The sequence below is a fragment of the Corvus hawaiiensis genome, chromosome 21 (assembly GCF_020740725.1).
Source record: "Corvus hawaiiensis isolate bCorHaw1 chromosome 21, bCorHaw1.pri.cur, whole genome shotgun sequence".
NCBI classification, from domain to species: Eukaryota; Metazoa; Chordata; class Aves; order Passeriformes; family Corvidae; genus Corvus; species Corvus hawaiiensis.
Genome location: NC_063233.1, coordinates 11,017,584 through 11,045,442, shown reverse-complemented (window position 1 = coordinate 11,045,442; position 27,859 = coordinate 11,017,584). Strand labels below are relative to the sequence as shown.

Here is a 27,859-nt window from a genome sequence, read left to right as displayed (position 1 = left end):
GAGCGGGGCAGCGGAGCAGGGCAGCGGCCGGCCCCAGCCGCCAGCACGGAGCCGCAGCGCGCGCGGCGCTCGCCTTGTCACGTGAAGGGACGCTGGGTCACCACGTGATCCCGAGGCTGGGTGGGTCACGTGATTGTGCCCGCGCTCGTTGTTTGGCGCGGAGCGGCTGCCATGGGCTCCGTGCCGCTCCTCCCGCCGCTGCTGCTCCCGCCGCTGCTACTGCTCCCGCCGCTGCTGCTCCTCCCGCCCCTCCCGCCGCTGCCGCTCGCCCGCGCCGCTCCCGGTGGGTGCCTCGGGTCGGACCCTTCTGCACGTCCCTCCGCTCCTCGGGCCGGATCCCTCTGCCTGACCTCCTCCCTCCCTGGCCAGAGCCCCGGCCCTACCATGGACGGGACCCTCAACTAGCTTTCCCGGGCCCCGGGCGGCACCCCGAGTCGGCCTCGCTGGGCCAGAGCCCTCAGCCAGCCTGGGGAGCGCCGGGTGGGCGCTCCGAACTCCCCGGGCCCCGGTTCCCAGGCTGGGTTGTGCCGTATCGGGTGACAGCGCCTGTTGTCGGTTTCCCCTGTGCTGACGATGCCCTCTCCAGCTGCCCGGGTCGTGCGACCCGGCCTGGAGGAGCGGCTCTTCCCGCAGGTGCGGGACCACTTCAGCTTCGAGACCTGCGGCAACGAGACCTTCCCGCAGCGGTACCTGGTGTCGGGTAGGTCCCGTGGGTGCTGTGGCTTCGGGCTGGATTCCTTTCTGCTTAACCCTTAACTGCCTCTGTCCCGAGGCGGAGCAGGAGCTAGAGAGTAGCACTGGGCATCCAAGAATCAGTGTGAGCAAAGGGCCAACCCTATACGAGCCAAACATTCCCCCGCATTGTCTATATCCTCCTCTCCTTTTCGTCCACTTTTTACAAAAACACGTACTGATAGGACAAGGGGGGCTGGCTTTAAATTGAAAGAGAGTAGGCTTAGATTGCATGTTAAGAAGGAATTCTTCCCTGTGAGGCCCTGGCACAGGTTACACAGAGGAGCTGTGGCTGCCCCATCCCTGGAGGTGTCCAAGGCCAGATTGGACAGGGTTTGGAGCAGCCTGGTCTAGTGGAAGGTATCCCTGCTCATGGTGGAGGGGTGGGGGACAGGGTGGGCTTTAAGGCCCTTTCCAGCACAAACCAGTCTGGGATTCACTGCTTGCCTTCTGTTTGTTCTGGCTGTGTGGTGCGGGGGGGATTGTGGGGACTGGACTCTCTGGAGCAAGAGTAGATTAGAAGCAGGAGCTGCGTTAGGTTTGCACCGGAGCTGGCTCTGTGTGTGTGCGTCTCCAGCTGACCCCAGCATCTCTTACAAGTGCAACTCAGCGCTCTGAATGTGTCAGGCAAAACAAATGGTGACTGAAATGTTGCGCTCTGTACCGCTGAGTTTTAGGCGTGAGGGTAACTCCTCTTGGGTCAGTGGTTTGTGTTATTTAAAATCGTGCAACTGTAGATAGCTTAATCCATGCCAAAGAATGAGCAGTGCCAGCAAGGAGCCAGCTGTGTCTTCCTTCTGCGTCACTGACAATAAAAGAGAAAAGGCTTTTCTAAGCAGCACGTGACCAAAAACACAGCAATTTCCGTAACCAGTGTCACATGTTTTTCAACCCTGCCTATACAGAGGAATTGGGGAGCAATCTGCAGGGAGAGAGCAAAGGTGGACTTGGGAATAGCAACAGACCTGAGCACTGCCCAGCTTGGTGCCCACCTGCTGCTGCCTCCCAGCTGCACTGGGGTCTTCAGATGCTGCAGCTCACCTTCATGTCACCCGTTGCTCTGCAGCTTGTTCAGCACCTGTGCTAAGTCGTGTGTTTCACCAGGCACAAATTCATGAATCAGTTCAACCCAAAGATATGGACGCACCAGTGAATTTTGAGAGTATATCCAAGCCTGAGATTTTGCTAATTAAGTGGCCCTTTTTGAGCAGAATGTTGGGATTACATGGTTTAAAGCATTGTGCAACTTTTATTTGTTTTCTTTTAAAGTGTTACATTTTATCTGCAAGTCCTGGGCATAGCTGAAATATATTTGTGAGGAGCGAAATATTAACATTGCAGTTCTGCTGGTTTATAGAGTTTCTTACTCAAAATTCCTGTAATTCCATTTCCCTCTACTGTTTTTTGTGCAATATGAGACTTTTCAGATTATCAGCAAGAAAATGAAGACTAATTTCACAACAGGGAATCTGACACTCTTTGAGTCTAGCTGGCAATTCACCAGGATTTCAATCTAAAACCAGATACCTTTCTGAGGAGCCCATCTGGTTTGGTTTTGGCTCCTGTGATGGTTGTTTACTCCAGGAGCCGTGAAGCATATCAGGAGAAGAGCCAGAGGAAAGAGAACACTGAGCACTCCAGTTACCTACCCAATACCCAAAGCAAATGCACTCTAGAGAGTCAGACAGCGTCTTTCTTAATGAAGAGGAGCAGTTTCACTCATAAACCATTTCAAATCCCATTCCAAGCCAAATCTGGCTTTGGCAATTCTGTGCTGAGAATGCCAAGAATTAAATTTGGGCCTCTCCGCTCATGAAAGCGGCCTCATGTGACAGCAACATCCATGGGACAACTGCTGTGGAGGGTCCTTTGGATGGTGTGTTGAAATCAACACTTAACTGACAGTCTGAGGTTTGTCATTGAAGAAAACTATTTATTACCCCTCTTAATTCCTGTGCAATTTATGACTAAACTAAAATCAAATGTTTGTTGTTAGCAAGTATTAGAGCAACTGTTTGTTAGATAAGCTAGTGTTGACATCATGGCTCAGCTTGTCCTGCCAGACTCCATTTGCCTTCAGTTATAAACTGATCTGGGGATGAAGCACATCATCTTCATATATCATCATCATATATATATATATATAAATATGACATACCATGTGAGATATATATGTGTGTGTGTGTTACATATATAACATGTATCAGCATATCCTGGGCTCCTCCCCACAGTGTGGGCAGCGGGTGTGCGGGGGGATTCTGTTCCTCTGCTCAGGTGAGACCCCAGCTGTAGAACTGCCTCCAGGCCCAGGGACCTCAACACAAGGGTGTGGGGCTGCTGGAGTGAGTCCAAGCCACAGAGATGATCTGAGGGCTGGTATAGCAGGGCATCTCACCCTCTCCTAAGAACTTATCTGTTGTTTGTTAGCCAGTCAGGTAACTCAAACAGGGCAAGCTGTGTTGTGAGTTTTTTTGGGCCACAGGATTAACACTGGTCTGGTATTTCCCAACTGCCAATAAATACCTTACTGTTGAAGTGAGATCTGACAGGATAAGCTGGTTTTTGACTGACTGACAGCCGTTCACTTTACAACTACAAAAGCCACCCTGAACTTTCACAAAGCAGAAATCTGCTATAGATTTTTCTGGAAATGCGTGGAGTCTCTCCTGTGAGCAGGGACGTCTGCTTCACGGTTGCTCTGCAGGGGTTAAGTGAAGGAATCTGTGTATGTTATCATCATTTCGGTGGTAAATTACATTTGACTCCTAATCAGTACTATGTCTTTTGCCATCTTTAATATAGGTACCTTGATATAGTGCACTGTTTTATGTTATGCTGTTATCTACTAGTAGTTCTTTAGTTTTATACTGTGTAGTGAGTAATTCTAATTAAAATCTTCTGTCTGTTATCTCTTGTCTGTTTAATAAATAATTCGTTTTTATAAGTAGATCTGGTTTGCTGTCATTAGAACTGTGAAACAGGGTGATTCCTTAAATTTAAAATGTTGCCAAAATTTGAGGCTAAGGCAGGGCTTATCTGAAGCTTCCCCTTGTCCCGTGACAGCTGGAGCTCCTCTGCTCTGGAGACAGTCTGGGCGAGTGGTTGTGGTCAGCCTGGAGAAGAGAAGGCTTTGGACAGACCTTCTTGTGGCCTTTCAGTACTTAAAGAAGGCTTGTGAAAAAGAGGAAGAGTGGCTTTTTACCAAAGCCAGTAGTGATAGGACAAGGGGCAATGGTTTGAAGTTGACAGATGGTGAATTTGGATTGGACATAAAGAAAAAATTCTTCCCTGTGAGGGTGGGGAGGCCCTGGCACAGGTTGCCCAGAGAAGCTGTGGCTGCCTCATCCCTGGAAGTGTTCAAGGCCAGATAGGACAGGGCTTGGAGCAACCTGGTCTAGTGGGAGGTGTTTGTGCCCATAGCAGGGGCCTTGAACTCGATGGTCTTTGGAGATCCTTCCCAACTCAGACCATCCTATGATATGCAATTTACAACTTTATGCGTCACAGCAGGAGCATCAGAAAGATGCAGGCAATTCCGTAATGTCAGTTTTGTGTGAAAATTGAGCTGTGCAAGTGTTTTGGAGTGAGTTGGGCTAAAATGGGTATATAAATGGGAAAATCACTCTTTTGGGGGGAAGCTGTCTGCAAATGACTTGCAAAACTTGAAATTTTATGTATTTTTCAGGCAGAAGTGAAATTTTCAGGCCATGTACTAATCTTGCAAAAAAGTGGAAGCTGTTATTTATTGCCATCCAAATGAGAGATTTCTGGAGCCTGGCCTTTCTAACACCTTTGTGTCCCAGCTCAGGTAGCAGGAATCATCCTATTCACAGAGTTCTTCCTTGTTAAGCTCCTGCCCAAACTCACCAAAAATGGACTAATTTTGTGCACATGTTTTTTGTTGTGTTTTTGGGAGTTTTATGTGTTTTCTGTGGGTTTGGGTTTTTGTTGTGGTTTTGTTTGTTTGTTGTTTTTTTTTTTTTTTTAATTTGCTTCTTTCAATTGCCTCAGCAAAGTTCTGGAAGAAAGGATTTGGACCCATCTTTTTCTATACCGGCAATGAAGGTGACATCTGGACTTTTGCTCAGAACTCTGACTTCATATTTGAATTAGCAGAGGAACAGCAAGCACTTGTCATTTTTGCTGAGCATGTGAGTATTTTAGTCATTATGCATCCTTTAGAGTCCTGTTCTGTTCAGCATTACTAAATTCAGCTTTCTGCAGGTCTGGAATACTGGTACCATTTCTTGCCATGAAGCTGAGTCAGACCTGCTGTAAGCTTTCTCCCCATGACAACAGATCTTCTTTCCTTAATCATGGCTTTTGAATACTTTTTTACTATGCTTCCCAGCACTCCAGAATACAGACTGCTGTTTCAGTACAGCCTATGCCACAAATGATTTGGTTTTGTAAGTAGTTTCTACAGGCCTTGAACTCCATGTTGGAGTAGAGAGGTACTTTGTTTGGATAATATTTAATCTCTCTAACCTGCAAAGTCCCAAGCCAACCTTTCCCACACTACTCTATTAAATCATCTTAGGCATGAAGAGATTGTCCTGTTCCCTTTTGTAGTTGGGGGACTTCAGGAGAGGTACACGTGCTGAGAACACACTTGGCACCCACTGAAGCAGCTTGTTAAGTACAGGCCATCCACTCCAGGATCTGTCCTGAAGGTGTCTGTGTATCAGGTGCTGGAGACAAGGCAGTTCCTCAGTTATGGACAAGTTAGAGGACGCCTCATGCTCCGTTACCTCTTCCTATTAGTGCACACTTAGCCCAGCTCTATGGTGAAAGCAGAGAAGACCCACACCAGCGTTGCCACAGTGTACCTCTTTCATTTCAGAGGTACTATGGGAAGTCTCTTCCCTTTGGACTTGAGTCAACGCAGCTGAAGAAGACTGCTCTGCTCACTGTGGAACAAGCCCTTGCTGACTATGCCGTGCTCATTACTGAGCTTAAGCAGCAGCTTGGTGCTGCAGACTGCCCTGTCATCGCTTTCGGAGGCAGGTAAGGGTTGTGTGGGCTCCTTCCCTTCTCTGCATCCTTTCCCAGCCAAAGTTATGCTGCCGTAAATCTCTTAGGCTCTCAAGGAAGTTCTCAAGGCAGAGCTTTAAGCTATCCTATTGAGAGCAGATGTGTCTGTGCCTCAGCTCCCATGAGCTCATCACCAGGTCCCACTCTGCTTTCCCGTCAGGAATTAGTCTCCATTTGTGGTTGCTTTGGAGAAGCACCCCTGACTGGTTGTTTCTAAGCTTCTTCAATGTATGAATCATCCAGTACTGCAGAAAAAAAAAATCAGTTTGGAAAGGGTAAAGGGAAAATACCAGGCTTGCCAGTGATGAGAAATGGGATGGTGTGCCAAAACTTGAGGAAACAAGCACTAATGGGGTCCCTCAACCTGCTTCAGGAGGTGTTGGCTACAATGAACCTCATCTGAAACGTTTCTACACTAATGCGTGCAGCATGAGGAACAAACAAGAGGAGCTCAAAGCTTTGGCCTAGGCCCAAAGATTTGGCACCACTAGCAAAAGTGAAGTCTGGTAGCATAAGTCCTGTGACTAGAGTGCCCTGTTGGATGCTTACAGGCTCTTCAGGAGGGATGGGCAGCACAGAAGAGATGAGGAGATGGCGTTGTATGTAATGGAAGGAATAGAATGTCTGGAGGTCACGGTTGGCAATGGCACAGTTGAAAGCCTCTGGGTAAGAATCAAGGGACAGATAAATAATGCAGGTGTCACTGTGGGTGTCTCCTTTGGATCTCCCAGACAGGACGATGATGCCAACAAATTATTCTTTGAGGAACTAAGGATGCTTTCAAGTCAACTTTCTTTGTCCTTATGGGGGACTTCAGCTTGCCAGAAATCAACTGGGAGGATCACACAGGTGGTACAATCTAGGCCAGAAGATTCCCTGAAAAACCCAGATGACAACTTTATGGCACAGTTCTTAAAGGAGCAGAATCAGAAAGATACCCTTCTTGATCTACTGCTTGTCAACAGAGAGGATTTTGTGAGCAAAGTGGAGATTGGTGGCTGTTTTGGCCACTGCAGCCATGAAGCCATCGAGTTTAAAATCTCTGTTGCCAGGAGGAAAAGTGCCAGCAAAACCTCAGCTCTGGCCATGAGGAGAGCAGACTTCAGGCTGCTCAGGGAATTATTGAGTAAAGTCCCTAGGGGAAATGTTTTTGTAGGTGATGGGGTCCATCAGTGTTGGTCACTTTTTAAATATCACCTGTTAAGGGCACAGGAGTAGCAATTCCCTAATGTTGAAAGTCAGGCAGGTGAGGCAGAAGGCCAGCTTGGCTGAACAGGGGTCTTCTCTTGGAAATAAGGTGGAAAAGGAGGTTGTATGCCCAGTGGAAGCAAGGTCAGGTGACATGAGAAGAATACAGAGATACTGCTCCCCACTATAGGGAGAAAATTCATGTGGTTAAAGCTTAATTGGAGTTGAAGCTGCCAGAACTGTGGGGAATGATAAAAAGAGTTTTTTAAATACATTAATGGCGAAAGGCAATGTAGAAATAACATTGGCCTGTTCTAGAATGAGGATGGTCACCTCACAAATGGGGACAGAAACAAGGCAGAGGTGTTTATTGCATTCTTTGCCTCTGTCTTCACCATGGGTGACAGACCAAAGGGTTCCCAGTGCCCTGAGCTGGAGGACCACGAATGCAGGAAAAATCAACTCCCAGTTGACCCTGAATATGTGCAGGATCTGCTGCTCCATCTGTATCCCTGCAAATCTGTGGGGCCTGCTGGGATTCATCCGAGAATCCTCAAAGAGCTGCTGATGTCATTGCAAAACCTCTCTTGATGATTTTTGAGCAGTCTTGGGAATCCAGAGAGGTCCCAGCTGACTGCAAGCTGGCGAACATTGTCCCGGTTTTCAAGAAGGGCAAGAAGGAGGACCCTGGAAACTACAGGCCTGTCAGTCTCACTTCAGTGCTGGTAAAATCTGGGAAAATCATGGCAAATATTATTCTGGGAGGTATTGAAAAACCACCTGGAGGCCAATGCAGTCATTGGTCACAGGCGGGTTTAGGATGGGAAAGTCCTGCATGTTGAACCTGTTTTCTTTCTGTGATGGGGTAACCCACGTGGTTGATCTAGGAAAGCCAGTAAATGTCATTATTTTGGATTTCAGCAAACCTTTTGATGCTATCGCTCCCAAAGACTTTTCTGGGCAAAATGTCCAGCATACGGCTGGAAAACTGTGCTGCATGATGGGTGAGCAACTGACTCACTGGTCGGCACAGAGTTATAGTGTCTGGGGTAACACCAGGCTGGAGTCCAGTCGCTAGTGGGATTCTGCAGGGCTCCCTCCTCAGCCCTGTGCTCTTCTACATCTTCGTTAATGACCTGGATGCAGGACTTGAAGGAATACTAAATCAGTTTGCCAACAACACTAAATTGGGAAGAGCTGTTGACTCCCTTGAAGGTAGGAAGGCCCTGCAGAGGGACCTCAACAAATCAGAGCGATGAATGGTCACCAACCCTATGAAGTTTCCCAATGGCAGATGCTGAGTTCTTCACCTAGGGCAGGGCAACACTGGCTGTGTGTATGGAGTGGGGAATGAGAGGCTGGAGAGCAGCTGCGGGAGGGGATCTGGGGGTCCAGTGGCAAATTGGATATGAGTCAATAGTGCCCTGGCAGCCAGGGGGGCCAACTGTGTCCCGGGGGGCATCAGGCCCAGCATCGCTGGCTGGGTCAGGGTGTGCTCTGCACTGAGCTGGCCTCACCTTGTTTTGGACACCACAATGTAAAAAAGACATTAGGCTATTAGTGTCCAAAGCAGGGCCATGAGGATGGGGAAGAGTCTGAAGGGGAGGCCTTACAAGGAGTGACTAAGATCACTTGGTTTGTTCAGCCTGGAGGAGACTGAGGGAAGACCTCACTGACCTCTTCAATATCCTTTGGAGGGGTAGCACTGATCTCTTCACTCATCACCAGTGACAGGACTCAAGGAAACAGCATGGAGCTGTGTCAAGGGAGGTTTAGATTGGATATCAAGAAAATGTTTTTCACCCAGAGAGTGGTTGAGCACTGGAACAGGCTCCTCAGGGAAGAACAGGCTCCTAAGCCTATTTGAGTTCAAGAAGTGTTTGGACAACACTCCCAGGCACAGGGTGGGATACTTGGAGTGTCCTGCACAGGGCCAGGAGTTGAACTCAGTGATCCTGATGGGTCTCTTTCAGCTCAGTATATTCTATGATGCTATGAAAATGAGAGATTCCTCCTGCAGGATCAGAACTTTTTACATTGTAAACACAGGAAACTGATACTTGGTAAAATATTCTTTCAAGGGGCCACACAGCTTTTTATTAAACACAGCCTCTTTAACAGCATCCATCCATTTTCATTGTAGGCCTTTTCATAATTCTGCTCTGCTGCTCCTTGGTTCCTTGAAGCAGTCCTTTCCCAGAGTGCTCACTGTGCTGCAGGTGGGTGGATGTGATGTCCTTGTTTCTTGATGGATCCCCACTCTTGCAGTAGAGGGGTGCTTCCCTCCAAAAGTCTTCCAGAAGTACAGGGCTTCATTGCAGTGAGCTAAAAAGCATTTGACCTGATAGTTACCGTTAATCCTCCAGCTGGCTGTGGTGTGGTGACCGAACTGTTGATCTCATGGGGGTTTATACTGTGACTATCAGGACAGTAGCTAGTGTAGAGAGGCCCAGAAGCTGCCCTGGGATGGGAAGATGGGAGAGGGATTCAGCAAAACCTCCTAGCTGGCTGCATGTTAGACTGCAGCTCTGTGTGTGTAATTGAGGGCTCGGTCTGCAGCAGCCCTGAACACACTAAACACAAATGAAGAACTGAAATATGGCAGTGCTGGAGAAGCACAGCATTTCGCCTGGGAGGTAAAAGGTAGACTTATTCTGGTGCTTATAACTGTGCCAAATTAACCTGAAATTACTTGCAGCAGGTTTCAGGTAATGCCTGTTCCCAAGACCAGGGCTAGAGAAATGCAAATCGCTTTACACATGGGTGTTGTGAGAACGGTATTAACTGAACCACTTGAGGTGATGGGGAGGGAGCTTGAGTGCTTTTAAGCTTGGAGTTAGACCAGGTTTAACCTGTGTTTTGGGGATGTCATTTGTCACCCCCAATGGCCTCAGAAGAACTCTGCAACCATCAGCAAGTTAATGACTTCTGTCATCTTGGGTCTATCTAGCAACCCTTGATCCATGTGTAGATTGTGGCCCCGGCACTGGAGCTACCAAGGTAGCTTTGACTTTTCTTGCAGCATTTGTTAACTTTTCCCCTTCCCTGTATCTGTGCTGATCAAGTGTCCGTTTCCCGCGCTTCACGTGTCGGAGGAAAATAACTTTAAGGGATGGGACTATGCAATTACACGAATTTATTGTTTAAAATAACAAACTCATCAGTCGAGGCGTGAGATTTTACAACACCTCCGAGTAATGGCAACTAGTCACAAGATTTAGGGTTACATCGTAATTTATAACTGTCTAATCCAATAGATACTTAAAATGACACTTTGTTTTAGATTAATGACCTATCACCTGTGGCACTTCTCACTGCAATGCAGCTATGTCTTGACCAATAACTTCTCATGTCACGTACACACAGATGTCTCTCTTATACCATCTACATTCTTAACTTACACTATATAAAACCACACTATTATATTTTAAAACCCTTCACCAAAACACCCAGTGTACAATTTTACTTATAATGATAGGAACACAAGTTTGTAATCCTTTTGCTTAAAGTCCACAAATCTCTCTCAATTAAGCCAGACCTAGTCTCTTCCAGGGTTGTAAATCAAAGCCTCCTTTAATTGCAGGAGTTTCTACTCCTCTGTCTTCCACATCTCCCCTTCCTTTCTGCACCAAAAAACCTCCTTTGATGGATTTATCAATCATTCACTGTACACATTGAAACAGACATGGCACCATTATGAGAACTATTACTATGACTGCCAAAATGTATAGGCCTGTTGTAAGACATTTCTTTACCCATGATGCTAAACCCCATCCACTAAATAAATTATCCAGCCAAGTTCCATCATCAATTCTTATTTTTGACACACCCTCTTTAAGTTGTTGTATGCTCTTATAAATAGACTCTGAGTGGTCAGACAGATTCATACAGCACATCCCCTGAAAGTCTTTGCATCCATGTCCATGGGCTAGTAAAAGAAAATCAATGGCTGCTCTATTTTGCAAAGTTGCATGCCTCACATTTTTGACATCTGCCAGAAGGCCACTTAGTGCAAGGGATGTGGCATTAGATTGTTTACTCAGCCAACATCCCAACTGCTTTAACGCAACTACTGAGGCAACTGGTGGCATAAGAAGAGATGTTACAAGCCTTTTTCCATAGCCCCATGGGGTAAAACCATCTTTGCAATCTGGTCCATATTGATGCAGAGTAGATCTTTTTTGTCTGTGTCTCACGTTGGCAATTGTCTTCATATTAGGAGTAAATAATGTAAGCTCTCCCAAAGTACACAGACCACCCTTAATGTTTGAAGGGATAGCTGGCCATGCTCTGTCTCCACATACAAAAAACATTCCTCTTGGTAATTGCAGAGGAATAGAGCTAGGTGCAGATGAAACTACAAACGTACTATTACACCAAAAGGAGTGGTTCTTATACACAGGGTGATACGGAGAAACATCTCTCATCAGTGATTGATTAATGTTTGTAGAATGGAACTCAACACAGAATTTCACTTTTACAGAACCAAGGATTTCCAATTCTTCAGGTTCATCAGAGGTTTTAGGAAGATAGGGAGTCCACCATTCCCATGTATTTACTGGAATATAGTGTTCCCAAACTTCTGATCCTGCAAAGGTACCTCGTAAGGCCCTGTCAATTTTCTCTGGGATTGGCCAATTCTCTATTGGAACATTGACTAGACAAGTTGAAAATGGATTTTCTGGAGTTGTGGAGACAGACATAGAGTATCCAACCCTGAAGCATTAGCTAAAGTCACCCAAACATTGGTCTTAGGTTGATCAACCAGCAAAGCTGTCCCACCGAAAACAAACAAGACAAACAAAGCAAAAAAACCCCTTAGCATTTGATTAAATTTCATGTTTCTTGAAAGTTCTCTTGGCAAAAGACCCCTTCTCAAATTTCAATCTCTAAACTAATTTGTAAGAATATTTTTTTGTATTTCCCAATTTCACTTTCACTTCATCTAATGATGAGGCACAAAAATATTTTATACCTTCTTTAAATAAAAAAATGAGGATTATTTGCCAAAAGATCTTTACAACACATTTGCTTATGCACTCTTACATCAATCTAAACCCTAAAATTTACAGCTTTAACAATAAAACAAAGATTGCAGGTATGGGCTGTAGTCTCTGCGAAGTTCACGTCTGCGTACTCTCTTCTCTACTCATAGAGTTGTCAGCTTCTTTCTGTGCGTGATATGGTTTCACATTCTTCGCAGGAAGCCACCTAGGTCCCATACCTTTAGAAACACAAGCAAACCCTTTGCCCCAGGTTATTAATGGGAATGGACCTTCTATTTGTCCCGTTTCTGGATTTCTAATCAGAACCAAAGGATTTTCTCTCAATTTTGTAAGTGTGCTATTAGAGAAATGCCTAAATATTGGAGGATCGGGCTCTGCAGAAGAACTATTCAAAAAGTTATAAACATACAAAGCTTTACTTAATCGCATCTGTGGTGTTGCTTGTGCTAGATCTCCCTTTTGCTGATCTAAAATACACTTCAAGGAATGATGTGTCCTTTCTACAATTGCCTGACTCATGGGCGAATAAGGAATGCCAAAAGTATGGCAAACACCCCAATTCATAAAAAATGTGGCTACCTTCTGGGCTGTGTAAGCAGGACCATTATCTGTTTTTATTTCTTGAGGTACCCCCAAGGAAGCGAAAGCTTGCAAAAAATGCTGACACACATGATTTGCTGTCTCTCCTGTGTGTACAGAAACAAAAACTGCATTGGAAAATGTATCCACTGACAGATGGATATTTTTATATTTTCCAAAAGATGGATACTTAGTAATATCCGTTTGCCACAATTGCAAACTCTGTAGCCCTCGAGGGTTTACTGCTCCCATGGAAACAGGAGGCTGCACCAGTTGGCAATCTGGGCAGGTATTTACAATTGCTCTAGCCTGATCTCTGGAAAGACAAAACATTCTCATAAGAGCTTGTGCATTCTGATGAAAAAAGGCATGACTCAACTTTGCTTGTTCAAAAATATTTGGCAAGGTGTTCACTATGGCAACTGTTAACTTATCAGCCCTGGAGTTGCCCTCCGCCAGGAATCCTGGGAGTGAAGAATGAGCCCTAATATGGGAGACAAAATATTGATTAGTTCTATCTTGCACGAGTGTATAAAGACATTTAAGATGACGATACAGAGCATTATTACTAACATCCTTCAAAACTGATCCTTCTATTCTCTTAACTATATTAGCAACATAAGCAGAATCTGTAATCAAATTAAAAGGCTCCGGGAAAAGCTGAAATGCTCTAACTACTGCTGCAAGTTCTACTACCTGGGTTGAACCCTCCACTATTTGAATATTCTGTTTCCATGTTTTAGTTTCTGGGTCTTGCCACGTTACCACTGAACGGTGTGTCTTTCCTGATCCATCACTAAAAATTGTCACAGCATCCAAAGGCACTTCACTTAACAGTGGTCTTTCTCTAAAGCTTAATTTTGCCTGAAATAATTTATGACTAGGGAAATGAACAGAACAAGTGCCTGGATAATTCAATAATGCTATCTGAAGTTCTTCTGAGTTTAGTAATGCCCAATCAAAATATTGCTTCTTCAGAGGCAAGTAAATTATTGCAAACTCTTTGCCTGCCATAGTTAACAACCTTGACCTGCCTCAATTATAATCGTTATAATTTCCATCGTTGTGAAGATTGTTTTTGGAGATCTGTAAGGCAAAAAGACCCATTCTATTATCAATAAGGGATCTTTGGCAGAAGCATCCCATTGAAATATAAGACCATACAATTGCATTTTTTCCCCCAGTACTGCAAGGAAGAATGGTTGTGAATCTACACAACGATGTGCTTGTCTTTTCTGAAAAGCCTCTGTTACTCTGTCAAGTGCCTTTAGAGCTTCAGGTGTGAGGGTTCTTGGGGATGTAATGTCACAATCTCCCTTTAACAAATCAAAAACTGGAGCAAGTTCATCTTTAGTAATCCCTAAAGTAACTCTAATCCAATTTATCTCTCCCAAAAGCTGCTGCAAATCTTGTAAAGTATGAACTTTAATTCGAAGCTGTATTTTCTGTGGCCTTATTGACTGTTCAGTCATTTTCCATCCCAAATATTTCCACGGTGGAGTTTCCTGTATTTTTGACGTAGAAATCTCAAATCCAGCCCTTTAATCTCTGTTACAACACTGTCACGAGCTTCCTCCATCTCGGGTTTGCTCCTCTTCTCTCATATCTCACCGGCAATGGTAACAACGATTTACGAGCTGGGACAAGATCATCCTCTTTAGATACCTCCCGATGTATAACATTCCAATTTGTTAAAACAGGCTTTTGTCTTAGATTTATTTCTCTCTGCTTATCGGCAGAGGAAAGCCTATTCATATCTTGAAGGCTTAAATTAGATTCATCCACTGATGGTAAACACTCATCCTGAGTTTGCACATCTGCTGTGCTACCGGCATCCCTCCGAGCTGTCATGGGGGCATCCATCTTTGCTTTCATCACTTCCGAAGATGCCATTTCCTGAGATGTAATTTCCGGGGCCTCCTGCCCTCTGGCACCATACGTCACTTCCGAGGGCTCCCCCCTCTTTCTTCACCACCCCCCCTTTAGGGTGCAATATCGCAAGCGGCTGGAGGGGGCGACTGCGAGGGAGCCCATGGCGCAGTTAAAATTTCAGAGCCACCATTAATCACTGAGCTGTTCAACAATTCTATCACCACCCGGCAAGCAGGGATTAACATAGCCGCCGCCTTATCGCATTTTGAAGCGAGGTCGTAAAGTCTAGTTGCAATATCATCCCAAACTGATTTAGTAAGAAGAGGGTCAAAATCAACGTCAGGGCAATTACGGAAAACCCAAAGCAATAAATCTTTCACTTCTTTGCTGGGAAGAGGCTCAGAATGTGACTTCAGCAAGTCCATCTAACTTATTATAAACATCTCTCTGTTCTTTTGAAATATTCTCACCCATCTCTTAACCTCCCCGGCCCCTGCCTCCACTCAACGTTGAAGACAGTTCTCCTACCGGCGTGCTTTGGAGAAATCGGCCCGCGACCCTCCGTTTAAGCTTCCTTTCAGCTTCAGCTCTCGCCGGATCACCCTTCATTTCAGGGTTCGGCTAATTCACGTCGACCGGGGGAATCCTCTTCATTCTACTCCGACCTCTGCTCTGTAAATCCGCCTCACACCGGGCACCACTTGTCCGTTTCCCGCGCTTCACGTGTCGGAGGAAAATAACTTTAAGGGATGGGACTATGCAACTACATGAATTTATTGTTTAAAATAACAAACTCATCAGTGGAGGCGTGAGATTTTACAACACCTCCAAGTAATGGCAACTAGTCACAAGATTTAGGGTTACATCGTAATTTATAACTTTCTAATCCAATAGATACTTAAAATGACACTTTGTTTTAGATTAATGACCTATCACCTGTGGCACTTCTCACTGCAATGCAGCTATGTCTTGACCAATAACTTCTCATGTCACGTACACACAGTTGTCTCTCTTATACCATCTACATTCTTAACTTAAACTATGTAAAACCACCCTATTATATTTTAAAACCCTTCACCAAAACACCCAGTGTACAATTTTACTTATAATGATAGGAACACAAGTTTGTAATCCTTTTGCTTAAAGTCCACAAATCTCTCTCAATTAAGCCAGACCTAGTCTCTTCCAGGGTTGTAAATCAAAGCCCCCTTTAATTGCAGGAGTTTCTACTCCTCTGTCTCCCACAATCAAGTATGCAGCTGTTATTTGGGGTGCCCAGGGAGGATACTCTCCACTTTCCAGGAGTCGAGAGGGCTGCCTGTTCTGCCATGTTGAAGGACATCCTTTGCCAAAAGCCTGGCAAAGTTTTGACTAGTTCTAACTAGTTCTTGTCATTCTGTATGCAAAATGTACAGTGTGTCTTCTCTCTTTGAACAGCGAGCGCTTCACTCAAGCCTTGCTTTGCTTTGCTGTGAAGCTGTGGGGACACCCTCAGGATGGTGCAAAGTTAAATACTGAGGCAGGATTTACATTTGTCTTCAGAAACAAACTGAGCTGCTGTGTTCCCATCAGAGCTGGTGTGAGCATTTGGGGAAAGGCCAGTAAGAGCACAATGCTCATTGGCCATAACTGGATCAACATGAGGATGAGGCACAAAGCATCACAGATATCCATGAGTATCATGCATATCACAGAGTACGCGCGAAGACATGAGGCATCACAGATATCCCTGAGCTTCTTGTTACCGTGGGTTAGGGTTTACTGGTGAGCCAGTAAATGTTGGCCTGAACTTCTGAGTTATTACGGTAAAAGTTGTCTGTTAAAGGAAATAACTTGTCTCTCCTTGGCAGCTATGGAGGAATGCTGAGCGCTTACCTGAGGATGAAATACCCGAATGTTGTGGCTGGAGCATTAGCCGCCAGTGCTCCTCTGCTGTCTGTGGCTGGGCTTGGAGACCCCACCCAGTTCTTCAGAGATGTCACAGCAGTAAGTAACATCTCTTTTCAGGAGCAGTATTTTCTTCCTTTAGGAGTGCTGTTTCTTTTTTCTTTTCCAGGTGTTTAAATAGACATCTATCTTAACAGCATCACTGCTAAGCAGGGAGTGCAATTAAATGGAAACCTGCAAGGAAAAGCAGCAGCTGCAGGATGGCTAAGCACTGCCTTAGCTGGGGCAGCTCAGGGTCCAAAGATGCTGCTCCAAGCAGCACAACTCTGTGCCAGTACCTTTAGTACCACTAAGAATTCACTTTCCCATTTCTAGTGGCTTGACCATATTACAGCCTGAAATTTTTCCCTCATGCCTGACTGAACCCCTTTTGGATAATTTATTTTTCAAATCCTCTCCCAAAATGCTGTATTTTGCATTGGCACGAATGATTCACAGGATCTCCTTAGTCCAAGGTGATTGCATTTCAGTGAAGAACTTGGAAATCTTCATTTCATAACTAAAAATGTGCAAGGTGTCCCGGGATCACTTAAACTAAAGTTTAAATGTGGCTTTTGCAGTTTAAGGCCATGAAAAGTTGGTTTTAGAACTGACTTACATTTATCTTGTAAGGAAAGAAATGTACTACCTGGTTGTACTGAAATCTTGTGACGGTGTCTGTTTTTCCTCTTTTTTGACGTGAATTTCTAGATCTGGGTGACACAGATGGCTTTGTATGAACTACCTTTGTTATCCCTCAGTTGGGGCTGAGGTCTGTGCCCAGTGCAGGAGCCAATGAACACACAGAACTGAGACCTTTCATGCTCTTCTGCCCAGAATTAGTGCTAGGCTATAGGTCATTAAGCTGGCACCTCTCTTTGGGGAGTTTGCAGGCTTTGATACAAGTTACAACAATGAAGTTGCATAGAACTTGTTCACTGGTCGACTTAACCAATGCTTTTCTGCACATGCTCCAGTCAGTGCCTGGTTCACTATACCAGGGTGGTCTGACATTTGCATGTGAGATGCCTCAGCGGTGATTTTTACCTTGCTACTTAGTCTTGGGTTACCTTTGGGCCACCTTAGCATTCTTCTCCCCTATCCCTCTGGTCTGGAGGTGATTAATCTTTGTTGACATATTCTTGTCATTCATGTGTTACTTTGCTGTTATTCTCCACTTCGAACACCACACCTGTGTATGCAACTTCTGGTCTTTTTGTTCTTATTTATATACATGAACAACTTGTTTCTATGCAGAGGCTTACACAACAGATAGCTTTACCAGTAAGTATAAAGGAAAGACTGTTATATGAAAATAAACATATTTGAAACTCCTAAGTGTGTAAAAGAATAATAGACATCTCATCTTAGAGTTATACATTTTAAAACAAAAAATGTAATATCATTTTGTGTGGAAAAATTCACAGCCCCAAAGGCTTATGTCCAGAAAGGAGACAGAGGAGTCCTGTAATTTTATTCAAATAAAGGGGGAGGCCATGGGGCATTTCCCATGGGGTCTTTCAAATTTTGGGGGGATGCAGCCCCCTTTTTATCCTAATTTCCCGGATGCATCACCCTCTTCCTTTCCCCATTGGCTGAGGTACTTGGGAGGTACAGAGTTTCCAAATCACCTACTCTATGTTCCCCTTTGCTGTGCACCCCTCCTTTTTTTTTCTTTTATATAGCAAAACACTATTCATAATTCTATTAAGTCTTTATTCTTTTTCTCTAAGTTCAGGAATTTAAGACGGCCTTGGCCGAGCAATGGTCCATGTCAAGTAGTAACATTTTCTAGAACTGACAGTTTCTTCTGTTACTTCCCTATCTATAAGTCCCTGGCCCTATCTACAAGCAGATTCACAGTCTCTTTGTACAGACACATTCATCTTATTTCTTTCAATTTAGTCAGCTAACAGGCTCTGCAGTGGGAATTCTTACTTGGTGGAAGCTAACTTCCTTTCAGCAGCCCTGTCTTGCTTCAGCTGTGAATCATTACACACCCTCAAACTTAGGGCTTTAACCTTTTCATGTGAAAAAACTTTCCAGCTAATTTAAAAATCTGTTTTCTCTGCAGCAGTAAGCCAAGCTCTAGGCTGAGCTCTTAAGCAAGCACTATGTGGTTTCAAAGTACTCCCTTCCACCTCCAGTGTGGAGGTTGCTCTGATTTGCAGTTTATGCATCTGAAATCTGAATTGCTCTTCTTGCTGAGAACACCCGTGAGAGCTATTAACCCCAATGAAGGCACGAACCTTTTACGAGTCACTGTGGAAGCCCTCTCTTCCCTCTGTCCTACCCTGTGACTCAGAGTGCATTGTCTGCACTCTGAGCCTCCAGCTCACGGGGAAGGTGACCCAAGGGCAGAAAATTGATTTTGCATTCATGTAGGACAAGGTTATATATGCCAGCTGCCTGCAGCTGGCAAAACCCCTGGTGTGAGTGCTGCACATACAGCCCCTGCTACTTCCCTTGAGGTTACTGTTGCAGCAGCCGCTCAGGCCATCAGCTCAGATCACACATCCGAATTGGGTGTGAGTCAAGAGTAAAGCTGGAAGCCTGGAGGGGAATAGCTTTCCTTGGAATGGCTGCAATTTCTCCTGCCTCTGCTAAGCCAAACAGTTTCTGGTCCGTAAGGGTCTGGGGGTGAGCTTGAAAGGGTCCTCGTGCCAGGCAGTGCCTGGCAGCAGCCCAGCAGTGCCTAGAGGAGAGCTCAGCCATCACAGCAGCCAGAGCAGGCCTACTCCTCTATCCCAGGCCAAATTATCCCCACACTCCAGTTAGAGCCATTAGTAGGTGAAGATCAATAAGCACATCCAGAAGGATATTTGGAACTCCTAAAGGGATGCCCAGGTAAACCCCACAATGTGGAAAACCCCACAATGATTTCTTTAAACATAATTATCAGACAAAGGCAGAATTAGGAAGAAAAGAAAGGTCCCAAGCCTATTTTTTAATTGAGGCTGGGTCTTTATAAGAAAAAAGCCTAGCTAGTGATTTGTGGTTGCTTACCTTGCTCTAGCAGGGTAAAGGGACCTCAGAAGAGTCCTAATAATTCTTGTTACAAAACACTGGTTGCCAGCCAATCTAAATCTGCCTTACAACTTGAGAGAGTACAAAGAGCTTGAGTTCCTAGAGCCTTCAATCACAGAAGCAACTTGATCCACTATAACCAACCACAGCTCTTCAAACTTAACTTGAAGTGGTTTTTCAGGATCAGTAATGGTTTTCCCAAGAAAAAGGACATGGTCATTTTGCAGGCCACTAGCAGGCTTAAGAAGAAAAGCAGATCTTGGTCTTGTACTCCCAATGCATAACTGACTTCTCCCATGGCTCCTTCTCACAGATAAAGTGCAGTTTCAAGGACTCTGCTCTGTGTTTAAAAACAACAAAACCCTTATGGCCCTTGCAGCCGGGCCCCCTCTCTGAGGCATGCTTCATATTCTCTTGCTGCTTCATGTTCAGCCTGATGTTCCATGAAGGGCAGAGTGGTCTGTCTGACAGCTCATCCCAGCCAGACCTGGTGACACAGCTGCTGCTTGGCCTAAGCTGTGCAGAGCATTGGGTTCTGCAGAGACATACTGACTCTCTGAAGGACAAGGCAGAAGTGCTGGTGTCGCTGCCCCTGGAAATGCAGATGAGGTGCTGACCAGTGGGCCAATAACCCCTGCATCTTCTGGTCCTTCTGGCAGCATTTTCTGTTGCAGCCTCTTCAAGTATCTCCTCTGGGAAACCGTCATCTCCTATCTTTCTGTCCCTTCAGGATTTTCAGAAGTCCAGCCTAGGATGTGTCACAGCTGTCCGTAAAGCCTTCCAGCAGATCAAGGACCTGTGGCTGAGTGGAGGTAAGAACAGAGCCCTGCAGATGGCTCCCAAGGGCAGCCAGCATTCCCAGCCACGGGGGAAAAAAATTGATACAGCTTTACCTCAGCTAGTTGTTCAGATAAATCAGTGCAGGTGCCCACATGGCTTCCTCTTTCTGCTTGCAGAATTTTTTTCTTTTTTATTATTAACAGTTTCAGTTAGCATTAAAATCAGTAATCAACACCAGAATATAAGTAGCTCTGTGGAGCTGTGCACAGTGTTAATTAAACCATTTTTTACTGCACCAAAGTGCAAAACCACTTGCAGGTGAAAACCACCAGTATTTTATGCTAGTAAAGCCACATGTTTAACCAGATACTTGGCCTCAATATCCACACCATTAAGAGCTGTTCTAGTGGGTATGACAGCTGTGTGGCTCAGCTCACTGGACAGATCTGAGAAATACATGGAGGGCAGTCTAGGTCCTGAAGCAATCATCCAAGTCCCTTCCATCTCCAGTCTTGGACAGTTAGGACAGACTGGTGAAGACCTCTGAAATGGCTCCTAAGTAGGCTGGACCAGATGCCATGGGCTGATGCAGCATCTCCTGGAAGCTGTGCGTGGTGTTGGGGCAGATGTGGTGGCTTCTGGGCCTGTCTTGAGCTTTGGTCTGTGATGCTGTGTGTTAGGAGCTGTATGCCTCCCACCTGCTGCTGCTGCTGGTCCTGAAACTGGCAGAGGAGCCCAGGGATCAAAATGCCATTTTAGCTTTGGGTCACAGCAGGAAGAATGTTACTGTTAACTAGTCAAGCTCTTCCAGCTGTGCCTGGGGCCATGCTTCCTGCAGCTGGGGGTAAGGTGGTCATATTTAAGGCTTAGGCCCTCAAGTGTGTATCCAGAGTCAGGCCGCAGGCCGTGGGTTTCCAAAAACAGCCGTGCTCCAGTGGTCAGCTGTAGAGCAGGATGGGGACAGGAACTGTGACTCCAAAATGTGGAGGATGAAAATGAAGGGAGCAGTTTTCCACAGCAGAAAAGCAAACGTGTATGGGTACATCTTGAAGGAATGTCTTCAAAGATGAATGTCCTGACCCCAGCTGACTTCTGCATCCCATTGATGTTTGAAGGCATGTCTTGAGAGTCCTTTGTGAGGACTGTTCTCACTTGGCAGTCCTTACTGCAGATGCACCACCTTCCTCCCAAGGAGCTCTTTTTTTTTTTCTTTTTTTTTTTTTCTTTTTTCTTTTTTTTTTTTTTTGGTGGGGAAGGATGGCGTTTGTTTGGGGTTTGGTTTAAGTTTTTTTAGTTGGTATTTTTTCCTCCCTCCCATTTTTTCCAGCTTTTGAATCTCACTGGGTCCTATATGCTGTACCTTGCTCTCCTGCATGAGAGCTTGCCTGGGGAACCTGCCTTGCGGGACACAGCAGCCCTGCCAGGGAAAGGGGCGTGCAGGCGTGAGCAGGAGCGGCCATCAGAGCACTGGTGAGGACAGGCTGTACCAAGGTGCTCTGCTCACTGTTTCAGCTGGGACCAGTTCTGTCCCAACAGCTGCTGATTCCTCCAGGCTCCCCAGGGAGGTATCAGTGGCTCCATGAGGGGCAGAGCATGGGCTGTGGGCCACACAAGGTTGTGACACTGCTCAGGGAGGCTGTGCCTGAACATTGCATTCACATGTGTAAATTTAGATGTAGTGTGTCCTTTCCACTAAAAACTCACATTATAGCATCTTCTTACTCCTGAGTGAAACAAGATGCTGAAGCTTGGTGTTACTTTCCTCTGTTGAAGTTTGTGTCTTTTCCTTTCTGCAGCCTATGATGAGATCAGCAGCAAAATGGCCACATGCAATAAGATCTCTAACAAGGAGGATGTTTACCAGCTGTTTGGGTTTGCTAGAAATGCCTTCACCATGATGGCCATGATGGACTATCCATACAAAACCGACTTCATGGGTCACCTCCCTGCCAATCCAGTGAAGGTGAGGACATTGGTGTGAGTGGGTGCCTGGAGCTTAGGACACTGTGAGGCACACACCATTGGTGATGGTCATGGCAGTAGTGGTGGATGTTGCAGCCTTTCCAGTCTGACAGTAAATCTACACAATTGAAACTTCTCTGTGATGGTGACTACTGTGTTTGAAATGTGCTTCTGTGAGGTTTGGTGGAGTCACTTCTACTGCGCTCGGCTTTTACCTTAGACACAAAGACCTGTGCAAGCTTGTTGACTTCAGCTTATAAACACTAAAAACATGTAGCTTTAAAAAAAGAAAAAAGAAATTTTGTTGTAGCCCATCTCAACGTGCTTTCAGAGATGTGTTTTCCTTGGTAGGTAGGGATGGAGATGTAAAAATCAGGCTCTTTTTTAAGTATTTCCCAGGAAGCTGACATACCTCAGGTATAATGCAGAAAAAAACCTGCTGCTATGGAGACTGGGAAACATGTGAACTTTCAAGAGAATCAGAGATGGCAAAGTGTGGGAAAAGAGCCAAGTTCTCAGGGGTTTACAAAAGCCTCTAAGACACCAGCTGCTTTTGAAAGGTACCAGCTTTGATCCCAGATCACCAGAGGCTGTTGCAATTCTTGGTGTCTCCCAGTGTGTTGTCATTTGCCTCTGGCTTTGTGGCATTTAGAGTTCTAGTCCTACCTGGAGCACACTGTACAAGAGGTCACACAGGCTCTGCTGCATTGGGACTCTGGACATCCTGCCTCTGGTTCCACTGGGCACCCAGTTTCCTTCTAGGGTCTGTTTAATGACCTCTAAAATGGAAGCAATTATTCTGCACATTCCCCCCACTCCCTGGAAAGGGCATTAAAATACTCTGATGATAGGAGGAACTGTTGTGTATCACTGTGGCCCCTCCACAGCTCCCTAACTTGGTGAAGGAACCGTCTGCCATTTTCCTGTCTTCTTGTGTCTATGTATTTTGTTGCTACAGGGGAGAAAACTAAAAACTTCAAGACCTGTTGCATTAAGCCCTTGGAAAGCCACTGAACCATAAAATGTGTAAATGATAATTTTAATCAATCTTCCAGCTTAGCCCTTCCGCAAAGCAACTGGTAACTGTTCTGTCTGCCATTTGCCTGTAATGTGTCTCATCCAGGTCGGCTGTGAACAAATTATGGCCCACAAAGACCCAGTTGAAGGCTTGGCTGCTCTTGTTGGTGAGTTAATATTATTGGTTTGATCTTTTACGTACCACCACGTGTTCTAGCAGCACCTGTCAGCAGAGCTGTCACATTACTGTGTCAGGGGAGCTGGTATTACTCTGATCTCCCTCTGGGACATTTTGCCCCTTGCTGCTTTTGTCTGTCAGGATGTCTCACAGTGGCCCAGGAAAAAAGATTTAAGGACTTCTTACAAGTTTAATGCAATTTAGTACGACTGGGAGCTAGGTTTTTTTTTTTGTCCAAATAATGTATGTGCACCAAGTCAGAAATGTACCAATCCTAAATCACTGCTAAAGATGTGTGGCTGGCAGCTAGAAAAGTTGTTAAAACACTTACATCTTGGCAAACACTGTCAGATCTACTGGATGTATTCACATGCTACTTCTTCTGTGAGGCAGAGTAGGAGTCTTGTTTCTTTGAGATGAACGAGCCAAGGGTGGATTTCTTCCTCCCAGTTGCAGGGGAGCACCTCCTGCCTCTCCCTGTCCTCCCAGCTGCATTCACTTGGTGGAGTTTAATCATGCAAGAGGAATGATCCACCAGAACTTTAGGCAGGGGACTGGCTTTTCTCCATACTTGCCCCTCTGTGTCATACAGGAAAACACTGTCTTTTTTCTGCATGCTCTGCAGCAGCCCACCTCCTGCCAGGTAGAGCGTAGTAGCATGGGCTGTGATGCTGAACTGGCAACAGGTGAATGGGGACAGCATTAGTATTGTCCACTGATTGCTTCCAGGACAATAATGCTCTGTCTCCTTAATGTGAATCCATTCCTTCAGCTGCAGAGAACCAGACCGGCACCTACTCATCATACCATGTCTCAAGTGGTATTGCTGTCACTTCAGGTTTGCTTGGTTCATGATAAAGGAAACAAACCAGTGTCCTAACATCTGTTTGAACATTGTAGGGCTCAGGGTGCCAGATTTTTGATCCACATTTAGCAATCAGAGCCTCAAAAGAAACTGAATAAAATACCAGAATGGCATGGCCTGGAAGGAGTTTTCTTCTTGGGAAATCAGAGGAGTAAGCTGAGCAAGGTGCCAGAGGGACCTGCTGAACCTGGCATAGCTGAAGGCCTGCCTGCTATCCAGGCTTTTGACCCATTACAAAGGAAATTGTCTAAACAGGACAATATTGCATTGAATTGAGGGAAATAACCAAGTTTGTGTCATCTGGAGGAATTTGTCACCCCCTGTATAAGCGTTGCCATAAAGCTGGACTGTAACCTCACACAGTTACAGGCTCTGTGAGCTCTGTCCCATCCTTGCACACTCACTCAGCCCTTGGCTTGGTTTTGGCCATGAAGTTCATGTGGGAGGTGGTGGGTGAGACAGCAAAGTTACTGACTGGTTTTGTGCTGTGTTCCCGCCTGGTAGGAGTGTTCTACAACTCCTCTGGCTTGGCACAGTGTTATGACATATACCAGCTGTACCAGTCCTGTGCTGACCCCACGGGCTGCGGCATCGGCTCGGACGCAGAGGCTTGGGACTATCAGGTAAGCGGATGGAGCCACCAACAGGTTTCAGCTGCTGTCCTGGTTATGCCCCTGCCCCATGACAGCTCTTGTGCTTCTCTTAGGTTTGCACTGAGATCAACTTAACATTTAACAGTAACAATGTGACAGACATGTTCCCTGAGATGCCCTTCACAGAGGCCATGCGCGAGCAGTACTGTTGGAACAAGTGGCGTGTGAGGCCACGAGCACACTGGCTGCAGACAAACTTCTGGGGAGAAGGTGAGTTGTGCTGATTGCTTGTCCCTTTGTGTTACCCTGTAGCTGTCTCCCTGTTTCCCTCTGTCCAGCTGAGCCCCATGAGGACAGGCACAGCACACTAACGGTAGAAAGTCACAGCCTTGTGCTGATTTGAGCCAGACCTTTCTGTATCTCTTTGGGACAGAAGAGGAGAATGTAAAAACTACCAATAATTTGTCCAGTTCTTCAATATTTTCTGTGCTTGGCCATGTTTGCTGCAGAAGCCAAACACATTTGGATAACTGGGTGGGAAGGAGACCTCTCAGTTATGAACTCTCTGAATTTCAGACCTGAGAAGTGCAAGCAACATCATTTTTTCAAATGGAGACTTGGACCCATGGGCTGGAGGTGGGGTAAGCATGTGCACTCCTGCACCCTGAGCACAGAGCAGCCTTTGCAGGTGACATACTGCCCTCCCTACCTTTCAGAGCTGCACTGGCAATTCAGTTTTAGCCTGAGTTTCTGTGAGCAGCTGTTTCCTGGTGAACCACTGAGGAATCTCAGGACTGATGACAGACACACTGAGTAGTGTCCATCAGCCAGGAATACTGATGGAACAAATGTGGCTTCACTTGTGCAGACACAGCAGGACCTTCCTTAGCCCACACCCAGGGTCTGAGCCACGGCCTGGTGTGTTTCTGCATCCACACGTGGTCTCAGTGCTGTCAGCCATGTGCTCCTGGCTCTCTCCAGTCCCAGCACACTTGGCGAGACCAGGTGGGTGCTATGAGCAGCAACTCGAACCAGAACATATTTTGTCTTAGATCCCACAAAACTTCAGAGTGCTGTCAGTGTCCAGTTTAAAATGTAAGAACAAAAATGACCCAGGACTGGATTTCAAGTTAATTGAGCTCTTGATTAAATACAGAAGATCCTTGTTTTAGGCTGGCTTGGAATCCCAGCTGCAGGAGCAACAGGCTGTTTAGGGTGCATGGGCCCAAAGGAGACCTGACTTCGAACTGCCTGTGCTGGAATCAGTGGAAAGTTCCCACCTTGGGGAAAACATTCCCTTCATTTGAGACAGGTGATCTGGGTCATTCAGACTGTTAGCTGTGGATACCAGCCCTACCAAGGATGTCTTCCTATGCTTCTCCTCAGTCTTGCCCAGATCATGTTCCACTTTTCAGAACTCATGTCCAGTTTTTCCCAGTAACTTGGTGAGAATTGGTCTTTGCTCCTTCTCCTCCCAGATAAACAGCAGCCTCAGCCCTTCACTGATTGCACTGACTGTTAAAGGAGGTGCCCATCACCTTGATCTCCGGTAAGTACCGAACTCTCCTTTGGCTGGCAAAATCCTGATGCCCTGGGTACTTGATCTCAGCAAGCCACACCCCAAACAATCAGGAGATACTTTAGAATCACAGAATCATAGAATTGTTGAGGTTGGAAAAGACCTCTAAGATCATTAAGTCCAACCATCAACCCAACGCCACCACCATGTTCACCGCTAAACCATGCCCTTGAGTGCCACGCAAGTTTTTTGAATGCTTCCAGGGATGGTGAATTCAGCATTTCCCTGGACAGCATGTTCCAGTACTTTACAACCCTTTCCATGAAAAGATTTTCCCTAATCTCCTGGTTCAACTTGAGGCTGTTTCCTCTCATGCTGTCCCTTGTTACCTGGGAGCAGAGCCTGACCCCCACCTGGCTACAGCCTCTCATCAGGGAGTTGTAAGAGCGAGATGGTCCCCCCTAAGCCTCCTTTTCTACAGGCTGAGGCTCCCCCCCAGCTCCCTCAGCCATTCCTGGTGCTCCAGACCCTTCCCCAGCTCCGTTCCCTTCCCTGGACACACTCCAGCCCTTCAATGTCTTATTTGTCAAGAGGGACCTGAAATTGACCTCAGGATTTGAGGTGTGGCCTCACCATTGCCTCCACAGGGCAAATACTTAAAAGAGGATGGGTACCAGGCTGTTGCAGCCCAATGTGGAAGAGTGATCTTCTTCCCCAGCACAGGGCTCCAGGGATGCTGAGCTGTGCAGAACTTGGCACTCAGCTCACCTACTGTCATTAGGTGGTGTTCTTGCACAGGGGTTGGCACAAGTGTGAGACAGCCTGCAGCACTCAGTCACGTGAAGCAGTCCAGTGCTTCCTGGCATTAACCATCTGCCTTTGGGCCTGGAGCAGAGGGGGCAGCAGTCAGCAGTGCAAGGGCAAGCTTGGGGCTGCTGCCCAACTGCACTGGGGATCTGACACTGCATCTTGGTTTCCAGGGCGTAAATGTGAAGCACAAACCAGTCAGTCTCTGTCCTTAAGATCACAGCCTCTGCCTGTGCAGGAGGCAAAAACCCACTGTCCAGTCCCTGACACTGCTCTGCTTTCCCCAGGGGACGCAACCCAGCGGACCCCCCGTCCGTCACGGAGGTGCGCAAGCTCGAAGCTGGGATCATCAGCAGCTGGGTGAAATCCGCAGGCCTGGGGCGGGTGCGGGACCAGCGCGCAGGAGCTGCAGCAGGCCGCCAGCCCTGAGCCCCTCCATCCCCACAGCCCCTGGGTGCCACTGCCAAAGGACACAGTAGCCTGCTGAGCTGGTTCTAGGCTGGCTGGGACACTATTCTCTCCTCTGCCATGATGGTGGGAACTCCCTTTTCCTAAGTGTCCCGCCTACACCTCATTGAGCTTTGAAAGAAATGCAAAAGGCCAAATCACTGACAGAAGCCAAAACTACATTGTCTGGGCTCCATGCTTGCCTGCTCAGAATGAGCTGTTACAAAGGGCAGCAATATGAAAAGCTTGCCTGGAAGGTCCAAGAACCATCACAGCTCTGAACAGGATCATTGCATGAGGGACCTTAAGGTTGAAACAATTATTTTT

The 27,859-nt window shown here is 46.2% G+C and overlaps 1 protein-coding gene across 2 annotated transcripts; it reads left to right on the top strand.

The window, feature by feature from the left end:
* Positions 1–121: 121 nt before the first annotated feature.
* Positions 122–27,859, top strand: DPP7 (dipeptidyl peptidase 7). 2 transcript variants are annotated; one of them, XM_048325355.1, is made up of 13 exons: positions 122–283; positions 587–700; positions 4,744–4,883; positions 5,576–5,739; positions 16,262–16,397; positions 20,095–20,176; positions 21,941–22,107; positions 23,230–23,290; positions 24,671–24,789; positions 24,873–25,029; positions 25,336–25,400; positions 26,238–26,308; positions 27,373–27,859. In XM_048325355.1, the coding sequence occupies exons 1-13, from the start codon at positions 172–174 to the stop codon at positions 27,512–27,514; spliced, it is 1,530 nt and encodes a 509-aa protein (XP_048181312.1). In that variant the 5' UTR covers positions 122–171; the 3' UTR covers positions 27,515–27,859. The 2 variants fall into 2 exon arrangements, with proteins under 2 accessions (XP_048181312.1, XP_048181313.1); XM_048325356.1 differs by lacking the exons at positions 122–283; positions 587–700 and adding an exon at positions 4,101–4,540.

Bases quoted from the DNA above. Each gene is read 5' to 3' on its own strand.
- DPP7 (XM_048325355.1), top strand. From the start codon at position 172: ATGGGCTCCGTGCCGCTCCTCCCGCCGCTGCTGCTCCCGCCGCTGCTA. The intron at 23,291-24,670 runs GTGAGTTAATAT...CCCGCCTGGTAG, and splicing joins AGGCTTGGCTGCTCTTGTTG to GAGTGTTCTACAACTCCTCT. The intron at 26,309-27,372 runs GTAAGTACCGAA...TGCTTTCCCCAG, and splicing joins GCCCATCACCTTGATCTCCG to GGGACGCAACCCAGCGGACC.